The sequence below is a fragment of the Podarcis muralis genome, chromosome 5 (assembly GCF_964188315.1).
Source record: "Podarcis muralis chromosome 5, rPodMur119.hap1.1, whole genome shotgun sequence".
In the NCBI taxonomy this organism is placed as follows: Eukaryota; Metazoa; Chordata; class Lepidosauria; order Squamata; family Lacertidae; genus Podarcis; species Podarcis muralis.
Window position 1 is genome coordinate 51406407 of NC_135659.1, and position 13675 is coordinate 51420081.

The 13675-nt window shown below is 42.3% G+C and overlaps 2 protein-coding genes and 1 long non-coding RNA gene across 6 annotated transcripts in view; 1 reads left to right on the plus strand and 2 right to left on the minus strand.

The window, feature by feature from the left end:
• RNF220 (ring finger protein 220) overlaps nt 1-311 on the minus strand; it is a 330113-nt gene extending 329802 nt beyond the window's left edge. The window contains exon 1 of one of the 2 annotated variants that reach the window (XM_028733705.2): nt 153-311. The gene's annotated coding sequence lies outside the window, so the exon portion shown is untranslated. The remainder of the gene's footprint in view (nt 1-152) is intronic. The other variant, XM_028733697.2, reaches the window with a different exon arrangement.
• Nucleotides 312-433: 122 nt separating this feature from the next.
• ERI3 (ERI1 exoribonuclease family member 3) overlaps nt 434-13675 on the plus strand; it is a 200421-nt gene continuing 187179 nt past the window's right edge. For 2 of the 3 annotated variants that reach the window (XM_077928796.1, XM_077928797.1), the window contains exon 1: nt 434-491. In XM_077928796.1, coding sequence (XP_077784922.1) covers nt 479-491 — 13 coding nt within the window. In that variant the 5' untranslated portion in view covers nt 434-478. Of the gene's footprint in view, nt 492-11113; nt 11219-13675 lie in introns of those variants that run through there. The other variant, XM_028733724.2, reaches the window with a different exon arrangement.
• On the minus strand, nt 5488-11166 carry LOC114599113 (uncharacterized). Its single transcript, XR_003707250.2, has 3 exons — nt 10907-11166; nt 10792-10825; nt 5488-8753 (listed from the first exon to the last, which is right to left on the minus strand). It is a non-coding gene; the product is annotated as an uncharacterized LOC114599113 (long non-coding RNA).

Here is a 13675-nt window from a genome sequence, read left to right on the forward strand (position 1 = left end):
TCCTAGATGCCTGTCTCCCCCCAACCCTTTGTTTATCCCACAGCTAATGCTTCCCTGAGAGTGTTCATGCACTGGGCTGGCCATTGCCACCCAGAGTGGGTTGTCGCTCCTTCCCCAGTCCGTGATAGGAGATTGCCTGAGCTGAGCCAAACCTGTTTCCTGCAGCAGTAGCTTCCATGTGTGTAAATGTTTCAAGTTCTCAATTTCTGTCTGACCACCACCCTGCTGTAGGAAAGGCCCCTGCAGCAAGGGTGACTAGGCCCAGAAGCAGAGCCTGTGAGGAATGCAGGAAGAGACCTGCTGAGCGACCCCTAGTGTTCAGAGAAGGCAATCCCTATTTAAGCATCCCTGAGAATAAACACTAGACACAGAGAAAACAGTCCTAAGGGAGGCCTTCCGGAAATCAGAGTGGACAGTTCCTTGGTTCCTTCATGGGAGGCGGTGGTAGGAGAGACTTGGCTCCTTTCTGAGGTGCCATATGGGGAAAGAAGGTGAGTTTGGCCTCTCAGCAACACAGGGATTCCTTGATATAATCAGCATCTGAAATAATAGTGCCCACTGCAAGTGTGGTTGGTTGGGGGGGTGGGCAGGAGTGAGGTTCATGAGGGTGTGCTTTCTTTGTGCTGGCATGGCAGCCAAGTATAATTCCTTCCTTTCCACCCTCCTCTCCACATCATGGTGATAGAAAGGAGGCACATCCAGAGCGGCTCCAATGTTACCTTGAGGGTCTCCTGTGGAGAAGGCTGCCTAGGCCTTAATCTTGTCTCTGGTTGCAGCACAGCTCCTTCTGCTGCTGCTGCTGCTGCTGCTGTGGTTGTTGTTCCAGTTGTTGCTGTGTGGTCCTGTTTGTCTTTTGTTTGTGAAAGTCATGTTGGTATTCAACCTAGCAGACCCTTCCCCACCTGCAGCAGCTCTCCCCCGGCCTGGGCACTACTTAACCCCTCCTGCTGTCCTAACAGAACTTGAGACAACACTACCTGAAGGACCAACTTCTGCTGTGAAGGTAAGAGAAAGAACAGAAAAGAGAGCTTTTGGAGGTATCGCTGAAAAACAAGCAGTGGGCCCAGCCGGAATATTTTTTAATAAGGTTGTCCCTGGTGTCATGAGGCCTCTCTTAGACATATTTTCTGGGGATTTCTGGCTGTGCATCGTTTACAGGTTTATTTGAGGTGACTTTCTGCCTATTGAGGTGGACAGCAGCATGTTACTCTGAATGTAAAGAGAAAGACATAAATAGCAATGAAGAAAGAGGGTAATAAGAAAAATATTAAACTGCACAGTGGAAATCCCAGGAGGATTACTATTGCAATAACTGACCTCCAATATAGTGCCATTTATTTCATGCCATGGCAGGTTTATAGGTGCTTGTAGGGCTGCAGACGAACACCAATTTGCCATTGCAGTTTGTTTTGATAACTGAAACTTTCAATAAATCTGTATTAAAATCAAAGAGAAAATTAAATAGACCCAAGTTGGTGGCATGAGGGATAAGGTATCACATTACTACACTGGCCTACTCAGTCAGGGACATCTGTCTCTTAGTTCAGTTGCAGGTCACAATAGTTATGATTGTTTGAGATCCAGGGAACATCCCTGAATGGCAGACATCCAGCAATACTGCACAATGCAAAAGGAAGACCTGTCTGCTTTTTCAACAGTACAAATGGTGATGATATTATTATTATTATTACATATATATTCATCCCAAAGGAGCCTAGGGTAGTAAACAAGCAATAACACAATAAATGCATCTTACAAACAATTCCAATTGAAGTAGAGACTGGGAAAATTATCTAACTAAAAGGTGTGGAATAACCATCCTCATATAACCAATGTGCCGAAGTCCAATTAATGCATGAAGAAGTTAATATCATACAGTAAGCTGACCTGCCAGGCTTGGCTATGTCCACTTCTCCTCACCTTAGGAGGAACTAGGTAATCAAACCTTTCTTTCTCCCCAGTCTAACTACGAACCTCAGTGTGTGAAGAAGTTTGAGCCAGTTGTTCCAGCTCAGTCCACACAGTGCTCTCTCTCCCTTGAGTTTCTATACCAATAATTTAGAAACTTTCAACACTTTGTAAGTAAGCTATGTTTTACTGCATGCGCAACTATTTCTGAATAACATGAATCTGACCTTTGTAGAGTTTGTAAGTAAACCATTTTTTAACTTATAAACGTGGTCTTTTCCTATGCTGAGGGAAGAAGGGCACTTTGGAAAGAAACTTTAAAAAGGGATATTTTAGAAATCATTATAAAGTGTCTATTTTAAAGGTCTAAAAGTCTATATTTCTCATGTTTTACTTTGCTGCATATTTTGTGACTTAAAATCTCTGCTGGGATTGTCCCAAATGTGGCTCCCTGATTGTGGAATGCTTTCCCCAGGGAGTCTCACCTGGCACCTTTGCTACATACCTTTAGGCACCAGGCAAAAACATTCCTCTTCTTCCAGGCCTCTAGCTAATTAAACAATCTATGGTCTTTGAAACTGGGGCGGGAGGGGTATTGCTTTTGTTACGTTGTGTATTTTTGTGTTTTTATATTGTGAACTGCCCTATGATCCTTGGTTGAAGGGTGGTATAGAAAATGAATGAATGAACGAATAAATGAATGAATGGCATCCTGGAAAACACACACACACACACACACACACACACACACACACACACACACACACTTGCACCAATAAAAGGCTTGTTGGAAGAGATACTGTACCGGTAAGTCTTTCATAGGCACAATACAACAGAGACTGCACCTAATATTTAAGGGGTGGTAATTCCAAAGGGTGTGTGCCACAACACTAAAGGCTCAGTTCCTTTATTATGCGGAATGGACCTTCTGTTAATATGGTACAGTATAAGCAGGAGGCCATCACTTACAGAGTGCAGTGATTGGCTGGATGTATAAGGGGTGAGATGATCTTTCAGGTATCCTGGTCCCAAACTGTATAGGACTTTATGCATCAAAACAAGCCTAACAGCTATTTGGCAGCCAGTGGAATTCTTTCAACAGCAGGGTAACATGTTGGTGATATTCTGTCCCAGCAAGCCGTTGAGACACCACATTTTATACCAGCTACAGCTTCCAGACTAACCTCAAGAATATTACAGTAATCCAACCCAGAGGTTATCAGCACACTGACAACAGTGGTCAGGCTATCGTTAGCAAACAGTGTTCCTCCTGCCCCGGCCAGTTTCCACCTGAGCCACATCAGAAGGCAACCTCTAGATGATATGATGAATGGATACAGCTCAGTTCTTAAGGACAGAGTTTCGCTTTTTCTGTGAGGAACATCCAAGGGACTGAAACAGTAGTCTCTTTCATTCCCCCCCCACCCCCGCTCCAGATTACAGATCTCACTTTAGAAGGATTGCAAGGACTATCACCTTCCTACCAACTCAACAGCAGGAGATACGGTTAGTCAGAAAATGAGAAGTTGAAGTATAGAAAAGTACATTGGCAAATGAATGCATGGCCAATCTGCGTTGAGAGGGGCCACACTGTCCCTGGCCCTGGGCCATAGTGTAGAGGCTGGAAGTTAATTTTGCTGAAGAATCTGATTCCTTCAAGGTTGATCAGGCTCTACCATAAAATCAGCACCACAATTAGTACTTTTCAGTTGTGGAACACATGTGCTCAGGCACAAAAATAAATATAACATTAAAGTGTGTAACTCTCCAATCACATTATTCATTTTCCACTGCTTTTGAGAGCAGCTTTGGTCAAGATTTAATATTTTGGCAAAAATGTGCCACATATTGATTCAAGATGGTGAGGTCCACCAAGGCTAGATAAAATCCCTCTAATCCACTATCCCCTGGTTGGCCATCCCTGAAATAATGGAACAATTTATTCATATTGTCATTCCCTGCACCTCCCTTATTAGGACAATGGCTGGTCTACTCAGGGGGTTAACCATGTGACTTCTTCAAGCCCTGTTTCTTGAAATGTCGAGAGCAAAATTGTAATAGCAATTTTAAGACCATTATACAAACAATAAAAACAGACGTACAATTAATATTTCATAAATGACTGTCCTCCTCTGATGGAAGCTGTATGCATCTGAATGCCAGTTGCTGGGAATCACAAGTGGGGATAGAGTTGCGGCTCTCAGATCCCTCTTTTGGTCTTTGTATAGGCATCTGGTTGACCACTGTGAGAACAGGATGCTGGACTAGATGAGTCATTGGTCAGATCTAGCAGGCTCTCCTTATGTTCTGATGACTCTGTCACACCACAATGAAAGCCTTATTTAAAAATAATAATCAGGAGGTGCCTAAATATAATGATACTGGGTGTCTGTCCAATTTTAGCTGAGAATTGATTCCAGGGTGGTGGAGCTGCAACACTAAAAAGCTCAGTTTCAAGTACAAAGTAAATGCATCTCTGGGGCATGTTGTACTCTTCTCATCTGAGAAGTTGCAAAGCAGGGATACATTTATTACACAGATTTATTTATTTCATAAAATTTATATACTGCTTGATTCTAGAAAGAAAACAAAAACAACCTCAGACTAGTTTACAAAATATATGGGGTGAGGCGGTCACTTAGGGAGCGTGGTCCAATTTTCTATTTTGCTTTTTTTCTGCTTCCCAAGATCTCCAAGAGGAGGGCCTTCTAGTTTTGAACCAAACTTTACAAGATAAATTAATTAGCCCTGGGGAAGTTCCCAACCAAATCTCCCCATATCTATGATTTGAGATAATCATGCTTCTGGCTGGCCAACAATTATGCTTTGTGTTGCTCAAGAGGGTGCTCTTGAGAAGTCTTTAGCCGTGGAGTAAAAATGGAAAGGCAACATAATCTACATATGCAGTGGCGTAGCGTGGGTTGTCAGCACCTGGGGCAAGGCAAGTAATTTGTGCCCCCAACCCGTGGATTTGCGCCCCCTAACGCGTGGATTTGCGCCCCCTAACCCTAACCCCCAGATGTTGCGCCCGGTGCGGCCGGCCCCCCCTGTACCCCCCACGCTACGCCACTGTACATATGACAAAAATAAGCAATACAGCTATTTTGTGTATGATATTGTTAGGCATACCTTGATGTTATCATATCTCTGGAATCCCTTCATAGACTAAAGAGCTCTTTTAGATGAGCTGGTAAACTTAACATAACCTGACTGAGGTTGACTTAGTACAGAATTAGCCTAGCCAGTTTCAATTCTGACACAAAATAGATGCCATATTTTTACCACATATTTATGTAACTATTCCCTGTTGTGATTTTGAGAATGTAACTCAGTATGGGAAAATGAGAAGGTGGCTCTTATGGGATGCACTTTCGTTTGTTATGATTGCTACGTCTAGTTTTAAAAAGGAGCTGAACTGATGTGAAGTCCATGCATCTTTTCTTGATTATTCAAAGAAGATTTCCAGTCTCACAATAGCCCTCCTACATACAGTATTATTCAGGTAACAAGGAAAAAAAATGTGCTGAGGCTTATGGGTATCTAGGCTGAAACCATTAGATTACATAGAAATAGTACTGATTAAAAATAAAATAAAGTTTATTCAGCAGAGAAAGGAAAACTCAGGCATATCTGGAAATAAAAGAAACAAAAAACACATTCTCAGTTATAAAATCTATTTGTTTAGACACTTTCCTTGGACAGGACAATATTTTGCAGCTTGATCCTTTGGACGCTTACTTGGAAGTAAGTCCCTCTGTGTTCAGTGGAGCATAGGATTGAAGCCTCAGAGTCACAAAGCAGCCTTTTTACCAAATGCATGAGTTCTAGAGAGAAAAATCTAATATCTGCCCTTGTTAAGTCTAAGTAAAAACTTGGATTAGTTACTCCTCAATGCACTTCCATCACCCTTTTGTACTCAGATTCAGTGTGGCTAAAGAAAGGTAGATGTTGATCTTTCAGTGCATAATTATGGATGTAGAAAATATTATAATCTCTTTTCATGATTGAATATGGAACCAGGGAGTGGTGTACATATGGCATTGCTCTCACTCACAACCTTCAGGCTCCTAGCAACCTGACCCATTTTTCCTTTTTTACGCATTTACCCACAACAACTCATATCAGAGGAACTATGGATTTAGTGGAACCTACTTAGTTACTCTAAAACTAGTCTTCATCCTCATCCTGATTGTCTTTGTTACCCATTTAAGGTGTATTTCACTTTGCTGAATATTTCATATTGACCGCCATTTCAGAATAATAACAAGAAGAACATAAAATAAATCAGTTCTCTCCTCTCTCCATTTACAATCTAACCTGATGACGTTATGGAGAACTCAAAGGCTTGCACATTATTTTGCGATATTTTGATCAGTCTAATTAAGGTATTGGCCTAATATGGACTTTTCCATTTTTCATTCTACAGCCATTCTGAGGGGTATTGGACAGATCTGTGGGATTGCATCTTCTTTCTAACATCAACACATAGAAACACCTTTCCTCTGTGACAGTTATTACTGATGTCACTTCCCATAATATCTTGGTGGAAATTAAAGCAGCAGAAAAACTGAGGAGAGAAAATAGGCAATAAATATCTTCAAAGTAATGTCTCTAAGCCAAACACATTGCAGTTAAAGGCATGGTTGCAAGAAACAACAAGAATATAAAAATGTTCACTGTGAATATTAGTATTCCCTCCAAGATGGTTAATTAGTCCCACTGGCAAAGTTAGGAACTTAAGGATTTGGTCCGACACATTATTAACTTGTTAAACAGAACATAGCATAATATAAGATTTCTCCTTATGGGTATTACAGACATCATCACAATATTTGTACTCAGCCAAAGTGATTATGCTGGCATACGGAAACTGTTTTCAGAAACAAGACGGTTGTGTAATCCATTCTGGCTGGTGCTAAAGCTCTTGAAGAGCTCTAAATTTAATTCTCCATGGGATAGTACTAAATTTGGTGGGGGACCTATGGCAGACCACCCTGGCCTAAGGCAATGGCAGCCATCGGTTGCAATTTCCTGTGCTTCCTAAATCCCATCCCAATTTCTCAGCATAGGGCCAAAACTGCCAAAGAGCATACAAAGCGCTTCAAGTTATTCCATCTCTTTCCCTACTTTTCACCCTCCCACTGACTTGAGTGCTGTTGAGATACGAGATCTTGCCCTTATTCTGCCAAATTATATTACCTCTTGAACATATAACTTTATCTGTTGTAACCCTTACGCATAATTTTAATTAAGCTGCTTTAAAACAAAGCCTTTTCTACAAGAGGACTCCCCCCACACCCAATCTGGCACAGTTCCTGTGCTTTTAACAGCTTTTCTTGATATAGGACCCACCACAAATCCTTCTTTAAGAGGCCTCAGATAGTGGAGGACGGTTGCTCCATACTCTATTTTTCATCCAGAAGAGCTATAGTTGGCTCTTTGGTCTTCAGTTCCTCATAACAGCTCTGGCCAATCCCTATGAAACCTCTCTTGAGAGTGCCAAATCCCATGTAATAATCAGAGGTCCTCCAGGATTCCAAGAGAAATAAAATGCATCCAGATATTTTGTTCTACAGTCCTACAAACTATAGTTTGGAAGATAAAGAATTACCTGAGGGATTGTTCAAACCACAGTGTGCAGCAAAATGTTTGACAAATCAGGAAGTTCTATTAATCAAACCAATGTGAGGGAAGAAGAGAGCACCTGCCCATAAAGTTCATTCCTAATCCTCAAACCAAACCATTGATCAGAGAATCAGATGTCTTCCAATACATAGGATGCACTGACAGTGCCTATGACTGACTGCCTGGTCTGCCCTGCCCACATTTAATTCAGTTTGCCTGTTCCTCTTTAGCCCTTCCTGGTATGACACAGGTTGTAACTAAAGATACTACTGCACCTAGCATGGAGATAACAGGAGTAGGCCAAAGATAGTAGCCAGACAGTCAGGAATCATAGGTTCAAGCCAAGTTGAGAATAAAATCAAAGGTGATTACATGGAGAATGTAGATGAGAGGTTGGGCTCTGCAAAATAGATGCCAGAAATAGAACCAAGAAAATATAAGAATCAGGAATAAGAAAGTGCACAGTGTTAAAGTAGTGAAGCAGTAAAGCAGAATTAGCACAAACTTGTTGTATTATGCTACTGTATTCAGTACTCTGCTGAACTACTGTTTGGCATATTGCTTTTAACAAATTAATAAATACTGTGTTGAAATGATTATGATATTTTAAGTAGTTTTATTGGGGGGAGTTTGAATTGTGTACCACCTTGAGCTCCTTGGAGGAAAAGGTGGTACTGTATACAGTACTATTTTTCTGGAAAAAGAAGTGTATAAGGGAACACCTCCCTTGTTCTCTTATAATGGCAATAGGAGCCATCTATGAGGTGTCAGAACTGAGTTCCAGTGAACTGCAGCTGAAAAAAGTCCTGGTGGTATATAAATGTAATAAATAACTAACTAACTATGTAAACTGCCCTGGGAATAATTTTATTTTGAAAGGCGGTATATATATTTTTAACCCACATTTTTCCTTTCTGACGTCTGTTCTCCTTGCTACATTCAGATGTGGAAGAGGGGAAAAGAAGCTGTTACTGAAAGATATGCCCATTAGGGGCTGCATCCAGTGCTAGTCCTGATCAGAGTAGACCCAATTAAGTCAATACGCATGATCATATTAGATCCATTAATTTCAATGGGTCTTCTCCAAGCAGAATGTAGTTGGATATATTGCTGGTGCTGAGGGCAGCACCAGACCAGAAGACTGCATCTGTCACCATCTTCATTCCTCTGGGCTGGAATGCAGAGTCACAAGCTGAAGCAATGTCAGGAGTCCAGAGGCACTGTGAGGGCATTAAGATAGTAGTGATGGTTTAGGCACAGGTCCCTTAAATGACTGAAGGTGTAAACAAATATATTTGAAGGAGAACAGTGGGCCTTGTGGGATGCGGGGATGCTGGGGCCACAGCATTGACCTGATGGTGCCACACACTGATACTGGACCTAGCAGAACACTAGACCATGCCAGGAACTTTACTACCAGCATTAGCCCTCTTTATTCCTCTGGGTCTATGTGTGTACAGAGAGACAGAAAGGGAGTTGAGTTTTGCTGGAGATAACAATGAGATCCTTTATTTCTCAATGCCATTCTGTCTTCTTTTTTTGGGTGTGTGTCAAACATAATGAGGCGAGAGGTAAGCTCCATTTCTTACCTTTCTGTCTACATTATGTTATGGGTTCCCCTCTCTGCATCATAACATATTTCTGCAGCTGTTTCTTCTCACCTAAGTCCCTTTATCCCTACTGAAATTCATTCTGTTAGTTTGGGCCCAGTTCTACAATCTTTTAAAGTCATCTTGAATCCTGATTCTGTCTTCAATGGCATTGTGGGTTAATGCTATTCTAGTATAGTGTCCTGATCAAGGGAAGTAATAGTTCTGCTCTATTCTGCCTTGGTCAGACCACACCTGGAGTCTGGGTCCAGTTCTGGGCACAACAATTTAAGAAGGATATTGACAAGCTGGAGCGTGTGCAAAGGGCAACCAAGATTATAAAGGGCCTAGAAACTAAGCCTTATGAGGAATGATTGAGGAAGTTGGGTATGTTTAGCCTGGGAAAGAGAAGACTGAGAGGAGATGTGATAGCCATCTTCAAATATCTTAAGGGCTATCACAGGGAGCAAGCTTGTTTCTCCCTGCTCTAGAGGGTAGGACCCGAACTAGTGGAATCAAGTTATAAGAAAGGAGATCAAGACTGAAGATCAAGAAGAACTTTCTCACAGTAAGAGCTATTGAATAGTGGAAGAGACTCCCTCTGGAGGTGGTGGACACCATCAATGGAGGTTTTTAAGCAGATGTTGGATGGCCATCTGTCATGTATGATCTAGTTGAGATTCCTGCATTGCAGGGGGTTGGACTAGATGACCCTTGGGCTCGCTTCCAACTCTACAATGCTATGATTCTTTGCGCCTACAGAGTTTCAGATGTTGTGGTTGATTTACTGTTGTGTTCCACCCTGTTGGGGTATAGGATTGCTATTTAAGGCTGCAATTTTCTGAGAATAAGCCCCATTTGGGTTACCTCTGAGTAGACATGTCTATATTTGCACTATCCAGTGAGATTGGGGGTTATTTGGTAATTTTGCTATTTTAGATTATTTTGATTTATGTGTTGTATTTATTTTGTGTGTGTGTGTGTGTGTGTGTCCCACTGATATGCTGGTTGCCTCTTTGGGAGCCTTTGGGCCACAAAACAGGACAAAAGTAAATCATAGTATGACATAATACTACTGTATTAGATTGCAATCCTAACTTCGCTTACTGGAGAGTAAACCCTATTGAATTTAATAGGATTTACTTCTCAGTAGACATAATTAGGATTGCAGTCTTAAAAACTAGGTTAGACACATCTTCAATGGGTAGCCACAAAAAGCCCTGCTTCTCACCTTCCATTAAAAATGGGAACGTATCCTACATATGTTTTATATTTTCCTCTTACTTATTAAGTAGTAAAAGGGATGTATTGCTCAACAGTTTTAAACTGTTAAAATGTTACTAGACTGAAAAGTTACAAAAAAGGTAGATAATAAAGAGGCATTAAATATAAATATAAAATATACAAAACCACTGACACATGGGGATGCGCTATTCTCTTATCTAAAACGGTGTTATCCCAAGGAGAACAACAACTTAAAACTCTTGGTTTATCCCCTCTTAAATTTAAACTTTATTATATACATACTTTATGTTCGCATTACATAAAACTTTTAAAGTTAATATTTAAAGTACAAAAATATAAAACTTTAAAAAAAATTCACTAGCATATATTTAAATACACATAACACACTTTTATCGGCTATTAACCCAATTCTAAATATGCTTACTTTTGTGAGGCTTTCCCCAATAAAGATAAATGTCCTGCAACGAGAAATCTGAATTAAAACAAAGTGCTTGGAATCTAAAATTCAAAAGATTTGCTAAAGCCAAATCTGAGCGCACATAATGATATGAAACCCGTGTGTTAAAAGCAGTTTCCGTGCCATAACTTTAATCTCCATTCCAAGGGTTCCTGCCTTCTCTGGAAGGGCGAGCTCCGGGATGCTTCCAGCCAGGCACATCTCCTCCTCCCCTCCTTGCTGAAAGGTCTGAAAACTACATTTCCCACGATGCCACAGGAGAGCGCGGCGCGCGGCAAACTCAGTGTGCGCATGTCCGAATTCAGGAATCCCGCCCCTTAGGGCGGGAACCGCAGTTGTGGTTGGTTGCTGCGGCTGCCGCTTAGAGTGAGTTCGAGGGTCAGAGGGCGCGAAGGTGAGTGGTTGCTGTTGGGGACTCGTGGTGCTGAGGGATGGGGGTGGCCGGGGCCGTCCCGGGGGGCGGGGGTGTCGGGTGTCGCTAGATAGGGAGATACCTAAGGGGCGTGGAGCTGAGGGGCGTGTTGGATGGGGCTTTAAGGGCCCGCTTGGGCCCTACGGCCAGGGTTGGGGGAGCTGAGCAGGCGGCATTGGGCGGCAGAGCTCGGCCTGGAGCGACGGGCTGAGGGGAATCTCACCGAGTATTTGGATCAAGGGGCGCCGGTGCCCCTGTCAGCGCGGGCGGGACGCGCTTAGGAAACGGAGTTACCAAGATCGAGTGGGGGGATGGGCTGAGGTAGATGCAAGGGAGAACCCAGTAAGGCCTGGCTGGCAAAGGTGCATTGGGGGGTGCTGGGCCTGTGCTAGCCGGTGTGTGCTCGCGTGCCTTTGAGCATATAGAGGAATTTGCATAGGAGACTGCGAACACGGAGTAGCAATGCCGTGGTTTGCGGGGAGGGGGCTGGATGCCTTTGGTGCAGTATTTTTTCCCTGTGCCTAGGATCTTCTTGTAGTGTTGAGACACGAGGGTATATCAGATCTAGAGGGCAGATTGCATTGGGCCAGGGGTTGGAAGCAAGGGGATTTGGTTTAATTGGGTTATAGGTTGTTCCTAAAGGATCTAGCTCAGCCTTCCTCAACCTTGGGTCCCCAGATGTTGCTGGACTACAACTCCCTTGATCCCTGACCACTGGTCTTGCTGCCTAGGGATGATGGGAGTTGTAGTACCACAACATTTTGGGGACCCAAGGTTGAGAAAAGCTGGAGTTGGAAGAGTGAGGCAAGAGAGGTGTACCAGTGTAGAATTAAGACTTGGGTCAGAAGTGATGCTGCTATGTTTAGGTTATGTCAGGTATGGATGCATTGAGAATTGAGACCTGGTAGAAACCAAGCCATAATCTAAGGCAATAGACTGTAGTGACAGGAGGAATTGGGGTGATCGGTAGATTGGGGTTGTTAATTAAATTATTTCTTTTGAAATATTTAAGGGTTGTATTTGATACAGCTGCAGGTGTTCCATGGAATTCTAGAGTTGGAAAAAGCTAACCATTTAATCTATATTCACACACATGTATAAATTGCACCAGTAACTGAGGAGTAGAAGCATGGATAGGTGGTAAATATTAAAATATATGAAAGTGGGTATGTGGACTTTGGGGGAGTATACTTTTGGAGAAACACAAGGACAAGGAGCCTGCCACTGCACATTTAGGCTGCAATCTTAAACCATTTACCAGGAATTCAATCCCGTTGAATTGAGTGAGATGTCTTTCTGTGTAAAACATTGTTGGGAGGATCACTCTGTCAGTACTTGCCTTCACAGTGTACACTGTTTGCCACATTTCCATTTATAAGAATCTCACATAGAAATGCATGTACAGTGGTACCTCGGGTTACAGATGCTTCAGGTTACAGACGCTTCAGGTTACAGACTCCGCTAACCCAGAAATAGTACCTCGGGTTAAGAACTTTGCTTCAGCATGAGAACAGAAATCCATTAGCTATCTTGCTCTTGCTGCCGCCGCAGCGCGATTTCTGTTCTCATGTTGAAGCAAAGTTCTTAACCCAAGGTACCACTGTATTGATATATTGATGGAGAGGTGTGAGTTAGCATTCTTTCTAGCTTGCCATGATTCTTGAATTAGATTTCTCTGCTATACCATTGCCAGGCTTGTGTGATGTTGCCTCTAGTTCAGCGGCTTCCAGAGTTTGTTTCCACATTAATTTGTTTGCTGAAGAATATCTTTGTTTGTTGTAGAGTACAGTGGTACCTCGGGTTAAGAACTTAATTCGTTCTGGAGGTCCGTTCTTAACCTGAAACTGTTCTTAACCTGAAGCACCACTTTAGCTAATGAGGCCTCCCACTGCTGCTGCTGCTGCTGTGTGATTTCTGTTCTCATCCTGAAGTGAAGTTCTTAACCCGAGGTACTATTTCTGGGTTAGCGGAGTCTGTAACCTGAAGTGTCGGTAACCTGAAGCGTCAGTAACCCGAGGTACCACTGTAGCTGGATTGTGTCTTTAGTCACACACTTTGTGTGTGGTGTTGGACAATCTAGTTGGGCCTTACAATCATTCTACACGAGCTAAGAACACACTCCAGAATGCGCCAACACTTAATAAACAGTTGTGGGTATACTGTGCTTCAGGGAAGCTTAGCTTTCATTATTGATTTTGTCATTGAGAATTTATGAAAAGTTTTGGGGATCGCTACAGCACAATTTGAAAGCTACACAGGTTAGTCTTGAGGATCTAGCAGAGACATGGTTAACTGAGTGTTGTACTTTATCTCCAATGGGATAGTGGGTGGCTAGGAGGAGGAGTTTTGTTATGGAGTTTCTGAAAATAGTTGCCTTGTGAGACATTTTTCTATTTTTGTAGTGTTACTTAAAACATTTTTTGTAGTCCTTTTTAATGC